This window comes from Necator americanus, chromosome III (genome assembly GCF_031761385.1).
Source record: "Necator americanus strain Aroian chromosome III, whole genome shotgun sequence".
Classification (NCBI taxonomy): Eukaryota; Metazoa; Nematoda; class Chromadorea; order Rhabditida; family Ancylostomatidae; genus Necator; species Necator americanus.
In genome coordinates, this window is record NC_087373.1 from 13,984,170 (window position 1) to 14,002,774 (window position 18,605).

The window sequence follows — 18,605 nt, forward strand, 5'->3', positions numbered from 1 at the left end:
TTACGGTGACCCATTACCACTATTCTCAGATGAATTTTGACTTTCCCACATTTGATAGTAAACGCCTTTAGCAGCGATCAAGTCGGAATGTCTGCAAGAATAAAAAAGTATTCGAAACAAAAATTAAGGGAGCTACAATTAGGGAAACCTCATTCAGATCTGCTTACCGTCCTCGCTCTATAATTCGACCCTTGTCAAGTACCAAAATACAGTCGACGTTAACGACGGTGCTAAGACGATGTGCCACAACGACACCTGTTCGTGTAGAACAAAGTTCTTCGAGACATCGCTGGATTGCCCGCTCAGTATTGGTGTCAAGTGCAGAGGTGGCCTGCAGACATTAGTTGCTCAAAAAAAGTGAAACCCTCTCCACAAAATGAGGAAAAGAAACTCAACAAAAAAGAAGAAACAATAACAAGAAGATAGATATAAATGTTTTCAATAAAAATTTAATGAATTTAGAAAAAATAAAAGTTTTCGCTCCACCTCGTCTAGGAAAATAAACTGTGGCTTCTTCAGTATAGTTCGTGCTATAGCGACTCGCTGCTTTTCTCCACCTGATAGTTTTAATCCTCGTTCCCCAACAAGAGTATCGTAACCTGAACAATGGAGTTGAAGTAACAAACATCTTTTTTTACGCATACAATATAAGAAACACTCTTCTTTTTTTTGATAAAAGTTTTACTGCTGTTCTCGTTAAAAAAAAGCTACTGCAAATAACCTCTAACGACCATTGCTTTTTAAAAAATGACCAGAAGCTGACTATTTGCTGCCAAGCACTACATCTGTACATTACTCACTTTTAGGTTCCTTAACCAAAACCTTTGACGTATGCCTCAGAAATAACATCAAAAGTTCAAAGATTTCATAAAGAAGGAGAAGGGGATAAAATTTCGTGGGGCTTTTGGTGACTAGGGCGCACTACCACGACAGGTAGTTGCACGCGACTTTTGAAGCAACCACAACGTTAAAGTTCTTTTCTCTTTGCCCCAAACTAGATGTAGAACTCGCCGATTTATTGCAGGGGTATCCAGAATTCTTTCATATCTACAGAGAAAAATCACATTGACCCTGGAGAATCGGAGATTTTTCTCTTCTATTTGTACGGATAAGAAGTCTCCACTTACCTTCAGGAAGACTGAGAATTTTATCGTGGATCATGGCTGCTTTCGCTGCTTCGTAGATCTCCTCATCCGTAGCAGTAGGACGACCAAATCGTATGTTATACCTACAAGACTTTTACTGATTAAAGAACCTTTATTTGAAGTTGAACGGATACATCCTCGGAGGCTAAAGAGTTGACATATATGACCCACAAGCTTAACACATTCGCTACAGAATCTGAACTGACGAATCAAATTCGTGAAAACTAAACTTTGAGCTCTTTCTTAATAAGTCTTACGTACTAATCTATATACTTTGCAGAAAGAAAAACGAAAAAAAAAGACTGTGAAAATGTTCCTACTTTATAGTGTCATTGAACAGCACTGTGTCCTGTGGAACAATTCCTATTTGTTTTCGCAACGATTTCAACTTCAATTTTCGTACATCCGTTCCATCGTACAAAATGCTTCCCTCAGGACATTCAAATAACCGGAACAGTAACCTAACCAAAGTGCTTTTTCCACTGCCAGATGGACCAACCTGGAAGACCAAAGATTTTTCTTTCATATTTCAAGGGTGAAGAGAAACGTTATATATGACAAAGTACTGACCAATGCTACAGATTGTCCACTTCCGACTTCAAACGAAATTCCATCTAGTACAACGCGGTTCTCGTTGTAGGAAAAGACCAGATTATTCACGGAGATCTTACCCTCCGTGGGATGGTACTCGATAGCATGAGGACTGTCACGAACCTGAAATGCTTGGAAACTCAGTGAGAACGAAGAATGACATTTTCAATAGAACGTACAAATCAAGAAACAAATGAAGATCATGTGGCTATCCAAACAGAAAATAAATGTTGGTAAAGGCATGTCAATGAGAACTTTATTTGTGAAAAAAAAACTCACGTCCACTTCCTCATTCATGAGATCAAACATGTTCTCCATGTCGATAAATGACTTTTGAATAGTTCTGGAACATTTCGTTACGCTTAAACATAGATGGAGTTACTAGGGTAGTGGACACACCTGTACACTGTCCCAAAAAAGTTCAATGGAGCATACAATTGAAGCATGTAAGTAGTAAAGAGAACGTAGTCTCCCACCTTAAACAATAGCAATGACAGGTGTTTGAGCTTGCAAACTGTGTTTAAGTTAAGGATAAAGGATAAAGTGTCCGGCGTTAATCAATCCGCTTAGATGCGCCACCACGTTCACTTCAATTCAGAATCGTTCGAGTTTTACGAAAGTGTAACTGGCCTATACAATGACTTGCGGGCGCTAGTTAGCTAAGTTAAGGAAGTTTGGTACAAATTTATCGACCAATTTATCGGATGGATGAGGGGCTTGGTGAGCACTAGCACGAATTCAAACCTCCGATCGATCGTGCAGGAAGCGGAACCCCTAACCGATTGCGCTTTTATGAGTTTTAGGGGTTTTAGGTTTAGGATGAGATGACTAGTCAATGCAAGTGGACAGTAATGGCTTAAACCATGGAAAAAGTTAAGCTGGAGACAACGGCCGCGCATGACTAAGATCCTATCTCTCGCGAACCGAACATGAGAGAAATATCTCGGCGTAAGGTCTTCCACCTTCTGTAACAGAAGAAAAATGCCATTCCATTGCCATGTAATTGCAGGCTCGAGTAAATGATTACATAGAATAGATAGAATTTCGATATGGGTCACTTGCTTTCCTTTTCTTTCATTTTCCGCTACATATTAGACTTATTTGTTAGATAAAAACATTACACTTGTAAGTAATCATCAATAATTTATACTCTCTCCTAGTAAAGATAATGCGCTTGAACTAGAATACTACTTAATCTTTTTCCGATCCTTACAATAAACATGGCTACAGCTCATGACTTAAAAAATTACTATTTTATCAGATATCTGATAAAAGTTATTTTTTTTAAATAATACATGACGTCAGTTGTTCTTTTTATAGAACGATTATAACATATACTATATATTGTATAATATGCACTGGACAAAATATAAAAATATTCGAGCAAATAAAATTTGAGCCCATTGGTAATTTTTTTCCATATCGTGAAGAATTTTTGTGTGTGCCATTTTATGTCTTAACAACCTTAATTCGATGGCTTAACCGCCTTACTGAGCTGCTCGCAACTACTTAAATTTTAATCTCTAAATCCCTCCGCAGTTCTCCCCTTTCATCCGGCTGGAATCCCTACCAATTCCTTGTGCCCCCTACCTCTTATCGTTAGTCAACCACTTGCTGAATGCTACGAAATCAACAACATTCTCATGCTATTTATACTTCTCAACAAAAACAAGCGACAATCAATTATTTTATGCCAGGTTGTGTAGCCACGTTATCGTGGCCGGAGTCTATCGAGTCGTGCTGCTAATCTCCAATCTGCACTCTGCAATCCTGCTTGTACTAATCCAAACAGTGAAGTATTTGAATATACACATACGAGCTATATAACTTGCACTGTTATATGGCAGAAGTCATCCAGATACATCGCAAAAAGGTGCTGTCGTCCAGAACACCATTAATACCCAAATAGGTCAAATGTCTGAGGGGCACGTTAAGTTTTTGGTAGTAACTCTCCGTTTAGTCACAATAAATTTTCAGCTTTTAATCGAACATTGTTGGAGGAGGAATCTGAGGGTACCCGGCGTCGGAGGCAGTTCTGTAGAGATGTTAAACCTGCCAATAGATGTCTTTTCGGAACACCTAACCGAAAACAGGAACAATCCAACCGCTGATAAAGTAAAGTATGTCATCCCAGCTTTGTAAAGAATATCATTCCACCTAATTTGTAATAGCAGGATCTGAGGGAAAAAAAAACAGTGCAAATTTTTAAGGACAAAGGATAGACTGCTGGATATCAATCAATGTCTTTGGAATGAGCGAACGGTTACGATTCAAATCTGGTAGCAATCTAGCAACCCTGTTGGGCGAAAGTCTTAGTTGACTTCGGACGGTTTCGAGCCATCGAAGGCCCAGACGATGGAAAAGTTCTCACCATTGTACTCTAACCATCCAGACGTTTGAGGGTATACTTATGACTGTGACATCTTTACTGTCTTGCACAATATTTCTTGAAAAAGCGACTCACAGTAAGCTGGTGGTCCACTGTAATCAAATACGCAACCAACACAGAACCAGCAGTCATGCCGAGTCCAATCAGTCCGTTCTGGAGGAAATTCAGTAACGCTAGAGAGGCATTAGAACGCCATTCAGCCAGCTGGAAGCTGGAAAGTATAAATCTTCGCTTTCAAAATGGGAGGAATCTCTGGATCGAAAACGAGATATCACTAACCATTCTATAGCATGTCGGAATCTGTCTACTTCATACGTCTCATTTCCGTAGTACTTCACTGTTTCATAGTTCAGTAGAGAGTCGGTGGCAATCGCACTGCTTGCGTTCTCTTTTTCGTTCATATCCCGACGGAATTTAGTTCGCCATTCCGTAACGTAGATGGTTACAACTAAAAGAAAAACGAGATAGAGATGCATCAGGACCATGGAAAGGGACAGCAGAAATAAAGGATAAAGTGCACGGCGTTGATCAATCCTTATGGGGATGCGCCTACGCGTTCGACTTCAACTCAGACTTCGTTTGTGGTTTACGAACGCGCGTGCAGCCTTACAACGACTTGCGGGAGCTAGCCGATTTGCCAAGTCAGTGTTTTTATCCTCCCAGACAAGTCTGGTACCAATTTATCGACACCGGAGGAGTGAAAGGCTTAGTTTACACTAGGGCGGATTCGAACCTCCGATCGATTGTGGCCACAAACTTCCTACCGACTGCGTTAAACCACTCCTCATAGTTTAATCGGTTTATAAGAAAACTTCGGTATAAGTTAAGTTAATGTACACATATTTGACTTATACTTCATATTTTTGCTATTCTCACCACTCCTCGATAGTATTGTGGTGAGTGTATCTGAAATATGAAGTATAAATCAAATATGTATTCATTAACTGCAACCGAAATTTCCTATAAACCGATTAAAAATTCGTACAAGTCATTTTAGTTTTTTACTTTAATAATTGTTGTATTGTTGCATTGTAAAATAAATATTTATTCTTGACAACACAAATTTCCTCTCATCTCTATTCATCGATTATTAGAGCAAACCCCTTACTGCCTCTCTCTCTCCCCTAGTCTAGACCAAGACAAATTTCCATGGACTGAAAGAGATCATATACCGATATTTTGTGAAGATCTTGTTAAAATCTTACCTAAATACAGGACCATTGTCACGAACACTATTCCTCCGAAATAAAAGTTGAACGTCGAAAAGAAGAATACAACAGCAATAGCGATATCAGTTATTGTTGGCACGATGTTGAACAGGATATAGCTGAAAATGCCCATAATTCTACAGAGAAAAAAGGTTGAAAGAAAAATTCTATTTAACCCAAAAGAAAAGTGTCATAATTAGGCGAAAAGGAATGTTCCCAGAGAACTTTTATGGAATTAGAATCACACACTCGGTGAAAAAAAGCACAACTGATTGGTGGTCATTGAACTAAGTTCAGTAATTAACACTTACTTTAGGATGCTATTCACCGAACTGGTACCTCTGTCCATGACACGCAGTACGAGACCAGTTTTTCGTGATAAATGCCATCTAAGTGACAAAGAATGCAAATGTGCGAACAGCTCTACCTAGAAAGCAAGCCGTTCTTTCACACACAGTACTTGAAGAGAAGTTTACTCATGATTTGGGTTTAAAATAACCGAAGATTTCATAGTACCTCCAGCTCTCGGGTAGTGTATTGCTGTATGGGAATCCAAAGATAAGACCGTAAAGTGTTTAAAAAACCACCCATAGCTAAATACATCTGCTTAGAAAAATATAGAATGCAGAGCACAGGTGCATCTGATAGCAACTTCTCACCTCCATTTCCTTGAAGAAATTTTAAAAGAGTGGATATATAAATAAGGGAGTACTGAAAAGTTTCCGGGTGTGCCAATCCATCGACTAAATAATAACTGAGATTAATCAAAATATACGAAATAAATCGATAGAGATGCAAAATACAAACCCATTGGAAAACAAAAAATCTACCAAAAAAGGGAATGAAAACTGACCTATCCATTTGCTGTACAAAGGTAGAGCAACATTAATGAGTCGGCCGAATAATAAGAGAAAAAGACAAAGAGCAACACGAATTTGCAGCGAAATACTCTTCTTTGGCCATATATAAGGGAGAATTAAAGAGATCTTCCGAGAGAAATTTGACCAAGTCTAAAATGCGTACAAAAAGGACTGATGCAAATAAACGCAGCTCAGTTACATGATTTTCAACCAAATTATTCAAACGATGAAAATTCCAACTGCTCCTAACGAGTAAGACCGAGCTGCAACAAGAGAAGTGTGTTCCTTTCCGTATTAGCATGGACAAAGAAAAGCAGGAATTGCGTACCGACTGAGATTCGCTTCGAAGCGTCGACAAACACATAGTTAAAACAAAAACCGTCATAGTAGGAGCTAAATCCATCAAATAAAAAACGAATTCTCCATTTTTGTATGTCCTAAAAGTGAAGAAAATCTTGAGCACCATTAAAAGAATTGCTTAAAACGCTGTTCATTGTTTTTTTATACAAGCTGAAAGTAGGTGTGAGAGTATAGTTTGAAAATATCTCCTTCGCCTTCATTAGTTGCAGAAATGTTTATCTACACCATAAAACTAAAAAAATAGAAATTAATTACCTGGAGGTAAAATACTCGTTCCACGCAAACATTGGAAGGAGATCAAAACAAACAGCTATTGAATACGCTAAGGCCAAAGAACCAGGAAGATAGGGTAAATCACGCCATTTAATAAAAGAAGACAAATTGATAACCCAGAATGCCTTAAAAAGTAAAATTATGGCAGTAAACGTGCTGTTAGAAGTCCTTTAAAAAGTTTCGAAAACTCACCACTCTTGCAATAGAAAAAGCCATGAGTGTATGAGTGTATTTATGAACGTAGAAAGAGTAGAAAATGAACGAAATCGAAACACCAATGAGCAAAAATTTGCAGATCACGGCGATAAAGAATGAGATCGGGAGATTACCTTAAATTATTCGTAAACTATTAAACTATTCGATACTATAATTGCAATATATATATATAGCAATATATATGCATAAAAATATTCTCCATAAAATCTCGTCATCATTGGTGGAAACACTTTTCAAAGAGGAGAGGGAACCGTATGCTAAGAAGAAATCAGTTGTATGTAGACGTAAAGAATTCACCTGATGGAAATATTAAGTTGAGTAGTAATGTGACCGTTTTTCTAAACTTAGAAATGCATAAAAGGATTTTAAAAAAACACTGACAACATGTTGTACCGAAACTTTATATTCTATTTGATAGAGAATTTCTATGTACTATGTACTTTTTTCAATTTTACTGATTCTTGTCTATTTAGGTCAAAAATATTGAGTGTCAAAAGGTCAAAACGTAGCATTTCCAAGACATTTTCTCTTTTTCGAGTTTATCGCTCCCCATACGATGACCTCTATACATAGGATTAATCTCGTGTGAAATTTGGGTATATAACCCCACGATTAAATACAAAAGCAGGTGCTCCGCTTTATTACGAAAACTTACGTCCTCGTAGGAGACAAGTTCTCCTTCAAGTAATATACAATACTCTGTCAACACTTTCAGTTTCATTACGCATTTTAGAGCTGAAAAAAAGTGACCACGAATTATTACTAAACCCAACGTAAAAGCAAAGATGTTGAGTACATAAGGAAACTCGAAGTTTTCAGAAAATTTGCTCTTCATACTACTCATCTCTTCCGGTATATAATCTTTTCAAGGACAACAAGCAAACTTTAAAAAAAGACTACGAAGTCATATGTAGCCAAACAATATATAACGGATGTAGCTACAAAATCACCAGTCTAATTCAATCCAAAATATCCCCATCATTTCTCACTAAACAGATACCAAGGTAGTATACAAAATCCCTACCAATACTTCCTTTGTTACTTACTTTGTTGAACTTGATTCAGAGTTTGTCCATGTCAAGTACTTTTCATACGTTTTGTAGACGGCTAAAGATTTCTACATTGTTTTAAAGACAGATGATAACAATATCCGTTTTCTTCTCGCTATCTTCAATAAAGAATTATTAACGAGCAGATTCGATAGTAATATCCGAGGTCTGGCAGAAATGTTGCAAAAACATAATATAATTATATTTTTGCAACATTTCTGATAATTATAATGAAATTATAATTAATTATAATGAAATTCAGGTATATGACAGTTCTCCCACCCCTCTAGAACGAATGCCAAATAAAAAGACATTCACTCCGAAATGCTCAACAGCGCTTACTTGCATTTTTGTTTGGAACTGAATGCATACAGATGAATGTCGAGTTTTTCAAGTTTACTTACCAACTCTTTGATAATGGATGCCTCTAGGCATGCACGTCACAATAAGGTTAAGGATAGCCAATCCAGTGTAGACGCCAAATCCAATCAATCGAGAACAACCTGGCTGAATCGGCCACCCACTCCGGCATTGGTCAAAATCGGTGGGAGGCATAGTCATGGTTATGAACTAAAAATTATTACTACGTTATCAACAAACAGAGGCGTTCCCATAACGTGAAACGAAGACATGAAATAATGTAAACGAAACTTTGACAGAGCTCTCAATGAGATAAAAGAAGAAAACGAAGAGGAAAAACCAGAGTTAGAGAACGAAAAATGATGGAATCACGAGACAAATAAAGGAACAAAAAATATATATGTAGCTGCGAGGAAGAGGTCGTGTCATTCGGTCACAACTACATATATATATATATATATACATACACAATATATGGTTACAAAATATAAAAAAGGGTTAAAGAGGTCGAAAGACGAAGATGACCTCTTAAAGCATAATATACAAACACTGGAAAGATACAAAATCAAAAAACATCTAAAGCCTTAAAGGCATCAGCACACAAATCTGTGGTGGTACGGATTTCAGGTGGAGTATTCGTATTCGGGATCGTAGATTAAAGAGAGGGAGGTGATTCCATCCATATCTTCCTAGTTGCCTTTAAAGAAAAATGGCCCGGAAGATACGGTTTATAGCGTTCCGGTGCGCCAGCAGTGTGCGCACGCCGCATCTTCCGGGCCGTTTTTTTTAACGCCAATTAGCAAGAAATGGACGGAATCACCCACCTTTCCACAATCTACGATCCCGTATACGAATACTCCACCTGAAATCCGTACCACCTCAGATTCGTGTGGTGATGCCTTTAAAGCAATGCCAGATACGAACTACAGAGAAACACGAGATTTGACCAACTTGTGTAGCATTTCTGAGCTTTTTATTTGAATTTCTGTGTGCGCAAAGAAAAAAGCAGATAGAATACATCATGGATCCTAAAACAATTCAATCAGTGAACCAGAAGGGGGAACCATTCTCCAAAATTCGACAATTTACTGGTTTTGCGAAGTTCTGTTCATTCATCAAAAATAGTGATCGGATGATATAATCACCCTAGAAACTCGCTTCTAAAAATCTTTCTTTTCTGGCTAGACCGTACTCTTGGGAATGGGTAGACAGCTGCCCACAATGGGAATGTAAAGCGTATTGATACAGTTGACTGGTACACTTTGCGTCTAAACGATAATAGAGAAAAAAAACTATATGTGGATTCAGCTTTCGAAATCTTGAGGTCTATGAGGGTGAGATCTTGAGCAGTGACAGTTCTCCATGCTTGCACTCACATTTTCGACATTTTTTCACTTCAAAAATGGAGTGACTAGAGTATAGACAAACGGCTATGGGACAATTCTTGACACAGTTATAATACTTGGACAAATCAATCATCAATGTTCCGCTTCGTATCCCCCAACCTTTCTTTAAATTTTTTTAACGTGAAATGCAGACAACTTCCCCGTCCTTTTTGACAGAGAAAAGGAGAGATCCCTAGAAACTCGTGAATTTACGAAGCGTGATTTAGAAAAGCAGGATAATTATCATTATAGCATCATATTTAATACAATACGCTACTAGCTTGATTGGTAATCTAGCAGAGCTGTTAGAAGGACTCTCTGAGTCTAAAAATATTGCTTCAAATGTGCTGAGTTTTCTCTACACGAATGCTGTAGTCTAAATATTTGGGCAGTGTTCTTAGGGGAATATGATGGCTGTTCCTGCATTTTTAGCATTGAGAACACAAAAAAAATCAAACTGTTTTTTTTTCTTCGGGGGCTCAAACTAATTAAATCCCTCATTGTTCTTGGAGAACAACTGATTTGTAGCACTTCGCTGATTAACCGCCAAATTTGCTCGGATTAATGGAAATACAGAAATATAAATGCATATGATTACAATAAAAAAAAGAAATTGCGCAGATAGCTGTCATGTGTACTTCTCTTTAACGAAGTTACAGAAAATGGAAAGCATAATTCATCATGTCCATGTTCATCAAAATTTGAAACATTATCTCACTGTGAATTATCCACAGATACAAGAACGTGTTTTTAATCCACAGGAAAAAGAACTGGAGTAGTGGTTAGCTTTCGAATGAACTGATTAATTGTGGCTTAGTTTGTGGTTCCTTATCAAGCTGTCTTCAGCACAATGCGGTGGTGTTTCGCAATGATAACATTACGCTCACTTCTTTAATCAGCAAAAGTGACGTAACCTAAGGATTGGATCAAGAAACACTCTTTGTCATTGCTAACACTTAACATGAAGGGATATCAAGGACGTTCTTACGTTAATAAATAACATAATATACGAGGAGAAATTAGTACAATAGATCGTCAGATTCCTACACTTTCAACATCTTGAGACATGTTAAGTAGTTAACAGCTATTGGGAACGATTTAATTCCTAGATAAGACTGAGATATTACGTTGAACAAGCAAAAAGAAGGATTTCGAAAGTCTACTGATACTGCTCATGTTTGACGTAAAAGCTCTTGCTCTATAAAGGTTGTTAGCTGTCTCGACGAAGTTTTACATTGTTAACACATATCAGTACAAGAATGAGAAATAACAGCCAGTTATTTCATTACGTACAAGATAAAACTTAAAGCAAAATTCAGGAGTCATTGCAAGGATCACTGGCAAAGAAAAATGCATGAGAACTGCATTAGCCATAAATCATGGAATTGGATTGAATAGTCACATTTCGTTTCAAAGCAAATACGTGTAGTTTCAAAGAAAACAGTTCTAAGGAATGAAAAAGTAATTAGCAAGTGCTCTTAGCAGTAGCACAAAAAGCAACAATCACGCATTAAATTCCCAGCAACGAGCGGAAAACACCTAGCAACGCGTACAAATTATCAGTATGAGCAGGGGTCGCGGTTACATGTCAAAACACCAAACTTTTCCTTTGAATAACTTAACTTAGTGATAAACAAAATAAAGAAGAATTGAAGTAACAAAACTATAGAATCAGTTCTCGAAAAAAAATCGATAAGCTCCGTCCACTGTTTATAAACTGTCAACGGTTTAGCAAAGAGAGCATAACGGAGACTGATTCCACTTGACTAAGGCGGAAAACTGGAAAAGGGCAAACATAGGCGATATTGGAAAAAGGAAGTGCGAGAGAAGATGGCTTCATAAAAAAAACACTACTCATATAAACTTGTTCATTCTAACAGATCAAATGCACAAGTTTGTTGTACATAACATTGATTTTACAGAAAAAAAAGCAACTAAAACAGTGTGGCGCAAACTTTCCCTAAGAGTTGGAAAGAAGGAATAGATTTTGAGTATAGATTTGCAACTCATTCTACAACTTTTTTTGATTTTTAAAGATCCGACATAGTCATTCGAATAATTCTGTCACAACATCCATATAAAATCATGTTCTTCTGGAGCACTCCTATCAAATTAAATGCAGCCGATGAAGGTGCAAAAGGTACAGTCATAAAACATCGACTTCGAGTTCTGCGACTAGTGAAACTAGTTGAGTTATTCTGGTTACTGATGTTGAAATATTTCCACATCGATTGAAACCAACCGTACTCCTGCCGGTATTCGATCAATTATCTTCAAAGAAGACATAATTTGTGGATCTACTACACATTTGTAATATTGACTCAACTCTAAGTTTTGCAAATGTTGTGAATGATCCTGACCTCTCCCAAAATGACATAAATCTCGGTGCAATTGGGTAATCGGCTGCGCTCAAAGCTATGCGTTGGAGAGCACCGGTTAGGATCGAGTGGGACCTAAGTAAGCACTTTCACCGCAATTCGCACTGGTTCCACCTCGATTTCATCAACCTTATATAAAATCTTCTTCTGTTTCTCATGTTACCATGAAGGGGGACCTTGGTAGCTTCTCTAATCGCCGCAGTTCGCGATGGTGGCGATGGTTCCCCACCTCAATTCCAGCCGCTAGCTCTACCGCGCCGCTTCGAGCGTAGCCGTTTACACGACTGCACTCCGTTTACACGACTGCACCGAAGTTCTTGTCGTTTTGACCGGGCTATAATAGGGTAGTAGCATCACAGCAGTACCACAGTACCTCAAATTGTAAGTATTGATTCCAAAGAGAAAAAAAAATACGCCCGTCTTTTGCGAGAGTCAAAGCTCGGTTTCTTCTAGGAACAAGTTCTGACGTATTGCAGAACGTAGTCTTCAGAAGAGGAGCCAGAATGGTTACAAATAGTTTTTTTTAACAAGGATAAACAGGAACGTTGCAATTTTAAGAAATAATAAGAAGAAGAATTAACCATAGAGAATATAATGCGGCGGACAGCGCAGTACTCTAGCTAAGTGAAAGCAATAAATCTACAGTAGCTTGGTCGCTCAGGGCAAATATTACCGAAAGTTCACACTACGTGAGATGTCCAAACATATGATAAAAGTTTCGTAGTTGTAATTTAAGATGACTGATGGAGCAAGAGAGTGAAAAATAGGCCTTCTTAGAATTCAGTACTCTTTCGAAATTTCGCGAACATGAACCTTTGCTAGATAAGGAATTGATGAGAATACGAAGAACTAAAGGAATGGATGGCACGCCACCGAAACAAAAAAAGCCAACTGCACGTCGTAAAGTCGAACTGAAGCCGCAATACTACTAGACAAGAGGTAAAAATCGAACTAACGAGATGAAGAGATGTGAACAAATTCATATGGGCATACTTCATAAATTTGCTGCAAACAATAAAATTCCTAACAAATCAGATTAAGAAATCAATTATGGAAATAACGAAGGTAACAAATATAAGTTCAAGAATAAAACGAATAGTGCGGATAGAGTGAAAAAGGCAGCCACAACCAAACTGCTTTTCAAAATCTTGTTTTACCGAAGTCTAACAGAACAGTAAGAACAATCTGTATCAAATATTGTCTTCCTAATTAGCACAAGGTAGCACTGAAGGTTTTGTACGGCGAATCTCTGTAGAAAGCACTCAGAAAAACAAACACGTTTCTGGACATTCACTACATATCCCACAGATAGTTAGAACCAGTGTATCTAAGACAAAAAAAAAACTAGAAATTTAGATACAAATACGAGATAGAGCTCAGATAGCTTAGAACAATAATTTTTGAACTTGAAAAATGACAAATGCAATTAAAACAATTGAGGACCAAAGAATAAAACAATAGCCTAACAGCCAACAACGCAAACACCCATTTGAAAAAAATCGAAAATAATGGATTTCAGAAACGAAAATAAAGAAAGTAATTAATAATCGTTCAGCCAGCAGGTAGAATCATGCACTTTGTCACTTTTTCTTCCAACGGCTACCTTCCTCACAGGTGCCCATATCTTAGCCATTCGAGGAATAAAGTCGTCAACGAGTAAAGAGCTGGGTAGGTTGCTCGTAGCTCTCCCAAGAAGAGTTAAAATTGACGTGGTAGGAGCAAGGTAGGTTCCGGCTTTATCTTCGGATAAACTTGTAGCTGAAAAAAACAGCCTTTAAATCCTTTCGAAGGAAAATTTATTTGGTCGGGAACCACCAAAAAAATAATACAATCAGGAGATGTGGTTATGCACAAAGTCAACTACTTTCTAATCGTTTTTTTTTGCGTTATGGTGGTTTAGTATAGGTGGTTTTCCATGACTGCACATGTATAAAACAGCTCTACCTCTGCGTATCTTTGTAGTTGACGAGTCAAAGAAGTGTTCTGCTAACGTAAAAAAGATAATGGAACGCAGAATACAAATTTTTGACGGTACTGTATATTCGGCATCGAATGTGCTCAATGGGAGCATGCGCGGAGTGTTCAGCATTGGGGAAACAATTACCAAAGGAAGCTGGCTTTCTGACGCATCTATGGGTAGACAGCACGTTTTGCAGCGTTAAAAGGCTCATTCACGCATAAGGTTAGGCATGATCAATATCAGATGAGTGTAGATAACGAGAACTACAAGCTTCGAGGACACTATTTCGGAATTTGGTGAAGGCGTAAGAATCCTTTGGAAATCTCATCACATATCCACTTAAACACTAAGTGGTTAATAAATTGTACATGGGTTAGGTAGTATTTGAAATTTGCTGCATGAGCAAACAAGCAACACGAAATGAAACGAATCGAGAGAGCAAAAGCAAAAGCAAAGCAAAGCAAAAGCAAAAGTTCAACACTAAAAGACTAAGAAATAGGCGGAACTGTTTGATGTGTATTGTATGGGTTATCAGTATGTTTTGATGAAGATGAAGCTTGGGGGATCCTAGAAGTAGTGAAATCCAGTTCACCAGACCTGATAGAGAGAGAGAGCAATTATAACAAAGTCAACCAAGTAGTGAGTCCTTGACTATCTCGATGCAAAGAGAGTGAAAAGGATAAAAAAACTATTTTTCAAAGCTACTACTAGTGTTTGCCAAAAGAAATGGTGCAGTCGAACGGCTGGCTTCCTCACCATCGAAAGAAGCCCCTCTCACGACAGGCGATTATTTGGCGGAGATTACCACGAGTCAAGTGTTAAGCATTTCGAAAAAAAAAACTTCGGCTAACCTGTCTCTACTGATTGAAAACATCTTTGATTCAATTGAGGAAAAACTTGAGGGAAAACTCGCATAATGAAATGCAAGTAGTATGTCGTTTTTAAGAACCACCACTGGAAATCGACACCCCTTATTCAAGAACCTTTGCAAAAAAAATGTTTTTAACGTTGCGCTCAAACCTATTTCTTGAAAAAAAGTTAGAGTGCTGGTTAACAAATGTAGAAAAACAAGATCACATAAACAAAAAAAAAGCAAATGAAAAAGAGTTGCTCCAAAAAAAAGTTCTGACAAAGGGCAAAACAGATACAACAACATACCTAGTATGGGCGCACAAGCTTCACATACACTGAGAAACGAATCTGGAAGTTCCATAGGTGAGACCGTTGCAGTCGCAGACGGGGAGATCACAGGAAAGTCGAATGGATTTGACTGAAGAGGAAAAAAAACTAGTTGGTTAGCAAGTCCTAAACATCAGACTTGGTTATTGTACGAAATCAAAAGAAAAGTGAAAAAGTCTGCTAGGGAAGATGTAACCAAATCTTATTCTGGGTTAGTTCAAAAAAAGTTAACCTTGACAAATATTTCCACAAGATTAATACTGCTTGATATTTTCGATGAGGAGAAGTCAAGTTGAGCATCTTCACACCACTTTTTTCGAGTCGACCTGTCCACGATATATGCCTAAGGAAAATAAATACCTTTAAATTCCAATAACAATGTTAGAAAAAAAAATCCCACCAGAGGAAAAACGCTGAGCGCTCACCTTAAGAAACAATACAATAGTTTCCAGGAAACGTGCCGAATTCCACGCCGGCCTACGAGAACTGCTCAAAAACTTGACAAAAGAATTGAACATATCAACGTTAGTACTGCAGAGGTCAGGGTAATTTGTTAACAGCAACGCTATGATAGAAAGAGAGAAGTTTCGAACACTGAAACACAAGTTCTGATACTAAATATCACCACATGACAACAGATAAAATAAAAATGTATCAACGAAAACCTCACCCTGTTTCATTATGTGTTAAAGCATGCAGAAGGTGTGCCACAAATAAGGTGAAATGAGCTGACATTGCGTGAGAAGAAACAGAACATATGACCCGTAGAAGAGATCGAAGTTGTCCGTTTAGTGCAGGATCGTGGCCCTTAACAACCGCATTGCGTAAGGAATTGAAAAGAACACTAAAAGCCAGTATGGATACTTCTAACAAATAGTCACTTTTGACATAGTCACATATCGATCTAAAACAAAAGGAAAAAATGATTTGACTGGGAGACTGCAACGAAAGAAAAAAAAACCTACACAATCAGAAACCAAACGAGCTATTGAAGGAATCAACGTCCGCAGATGGGTTTCAATCAAGTCAGGACGTGAAGTTAACAACTGCTTGGTGCCTAACAAAGCATCCCTTCGAACGCTCTATAAACTGACCGAACTAGCAAAAACCTTAAAAATGTGTGCTACAATAACTTGGATTCGAAGGGAGAACAGGAACAGTGCTTACTTTGTTAAAGTGGCCAAGTTGTCTACACAACTCCTCCAAAGATAGACCACGAAACGAAAGTGGCTTCCCAGAACTTTCGGATTTTTCCTGGAGCTGTTGTATTAGTACGACTTTCTTCGCTGAAGACAAGAATTAAGAGTGTAGTAATAGGGTCATTCATAGGATAAACAGACGAAGCAAATCACCTGAAATCGTGGTATCAGTAGTGGCTGTCTTCCTAAGTTTCTTGCCAACTTTCAATTTCACCTTCTTGAAATCGGCATTTTTCTTTGCTTTCTTCTTTGAGCCCATCTACAAATGACCGATAAGTAAAAAAAAACTAGCACTTCACCTCAAAAAATAAGTTCTAACAAAACTGAACGTTACCCCAACACACTCACCTGACAATGAACGGAATAAAAATATTTAATTCGAAGTCGAAGTCTCCGACTACACTACATCTTAAAGGTGTGTGATTGACGTTGGAGCGCGAAAATTTACCGCTTACGCAGTACAGTTTCAATTGCCTACTCTCTACGCATGTAAGCACATAGGTAGACAGGGTGCTACTGGGTAGAGACATAGTAACAACAAACGTGAACTATGCACACTCACATCTTCAATCCCCTTTGCTATATGTATATCAGGAAACCAGGCCCATAGTAACAGCAATTAACAATAGTTCCACATCATCTTCTTCAATACCTTTGAACCTCAGGAAGAAAATTTTTATTCTTACGTTCGTAGTTGGCGGTGCGAAATATCTGGAGATATTTCAGAGGGAGGCCGCGTATACAAATCGTTTTCTGCTCGGAGTGGCTCCGCTTTTACTAAATACAGTCAGAGATCTGAGCACCCATTTCTGGGCACAGTTGGATGGCGGAAGCTACCTAGATATTACAAAAAGACGCCGTTGTCCAGTACACTTCCAAAGCACATGCCAAATGCTAACAACTCTCCGCTTCGCTACAGTGAACTACCAGACATTGCCGACCTAAGGTACTCGCGTCACTCGGCGTCCATAGACAGTTCACGCCAGACGCCAAGTCCCGCAGGGTATGGAACAGTGATGGATTCTGCGCAAGTTTTTGTTGTGAAGGTTGGGTAGAGCAGTGTTCAAATACTACACGACTCGGCCAAGATGCAAGCAACCGGGTCAGGAAATATTACCAGCCCGCCGATTAAAGCCACCATACCACGAATCTGGGGTGGAGTATCCGTATACGGTGTCGTGGATTACGGAGATGGGGATAGCTCTGCTCATCTCTCCCTGCATCACTGCAAACAGCTACCTCCAGAATGCTGTTTTGTGCGACGTCATATATTACAACGCCCCACCCCTTACGCCGCCTCCGCTCTGCGATTCGTCGAAAATCAATTCGCACTGCCAAGATAGGCAGTAAGGGACGCTACGCGTGTAAGGGTGGCGCACTGCAATAGAAGACATCGTACAAAACAGCATTCAGATGTCCGCTGCTTGCAGTGATTCAGGGAGATGGGTGGAACTACGTCGGTCTCCATAATCTACAACTCCCTACACGGATATTCCACCTGAAATCCGTATCACCACAGATCCGTGGTATGCTGCCTTTAAGTCAAGTATGCCATTGTGGAAGGATGCTCCGGTGTGCTCTTTAGTTTGTCTGCAATCTACGCAAAATTACTGCAAAAGCAGACGCCCTGATTAGTCATTGTCCAGGTGCAGCGAAGTTATTCACAGATGCTTTTCTATCTTCATTGGTATTTTCGCTCACCTATGGCAAATGCTGGAATTTTATTGCAGCTTCCCTACATGATACTCTTCTAATAAGGTGTCTACATATCGGTGAACCAACATAACTCCTGCAACCTCTCACTTTCTAACGGCACGTGATTTGTGACTTTCGCAATCTTCGTAATTACTCTATGAGTGTAAAATCCTATGCGTACAATACAGTTCTAAGAACTTTGCTCCGTGAATCATTAGCAATGTTTATTCCAGTAACATGCCGTTCTCTATGCTGATTCCTTAAATGCTGAGACATTAGTAGAATAGCGTTGGAATGTAAACCAGATATATGAAGTCATCTTTTTACATAGCTCACTTTACACATATGCCGCGTAATA

General features: G+C 38.5%; 1 protein-coding gene across 3 annotated transcripts; it reads right to left on the bottom strand.

Moving 5' to 3' along the window:
- RB195_009526 (uncharacterized protein) lies at positions 1-18,523 on the bottom strand (the record flags this gene model as incomplete). 3 transcript variants are annotated; one of them, XM_064190113.1, is made up of 27 exons in its annotated part: positions 1-91; positions 168-331; positions 487-599; positions 1,128-1,228; positions 1,466-1,644; positions 1,716-1,859; positions 2,016-2,079; positions 2,136-2,212; positions 4,201-4,336; positions 4,405-4,573; positions 5,331-5,452; positions 5,645-5,760; positions 5,850-5,926; positions 5,993-6,076; positions 6,187-6,343; positions 6,522-6,630; positions 6,809-6,951; positions 7,019-7,155; positions 8,496-8,661; positions 13,818-13,972; positions 15,333-15,444; positions 15,586-15,696; positions 15,779-15,947; positions 16,024-16,160; positions 16,319-16,435; positions 16,521-16,639; positions 16,706-16,811. In XM_064190113.1, 27 exons carry the CDS (start codon positions 16,809-16,811, stop codon positions 1-3), a joined length of 3,375 nt encoding a protein of 1,124 aa, XP_064047694.1. The 3 variants fall into 3 exon arrangements, with proteins under 3 accessions (XP_064047694.1, XP_064047695.1, XP_064047696.1); XM_064190111.1 differs by lacking the exons at positions 13,818-13,972; positions 15,333-15,444; positions 15,586-15,696; ... (3 more) ...; positions 16,521-16,639; positions 16,706-16,811 and adding an exon at positions 13,171-13,212; XM_064190112.1 differs by lacking the exons at positions 1-91; positions 168-331; positions 487-599; ... (14 more) ...; positions 7,019-7,155; positions 8,496-8,661 and adding an exon at positions 18,446-18,523 and having other exon boundaries at positions 13,755-13,972.
- Between the last annotated feature and the right edge of the window lie 82 nt (positions 18,524-18,605).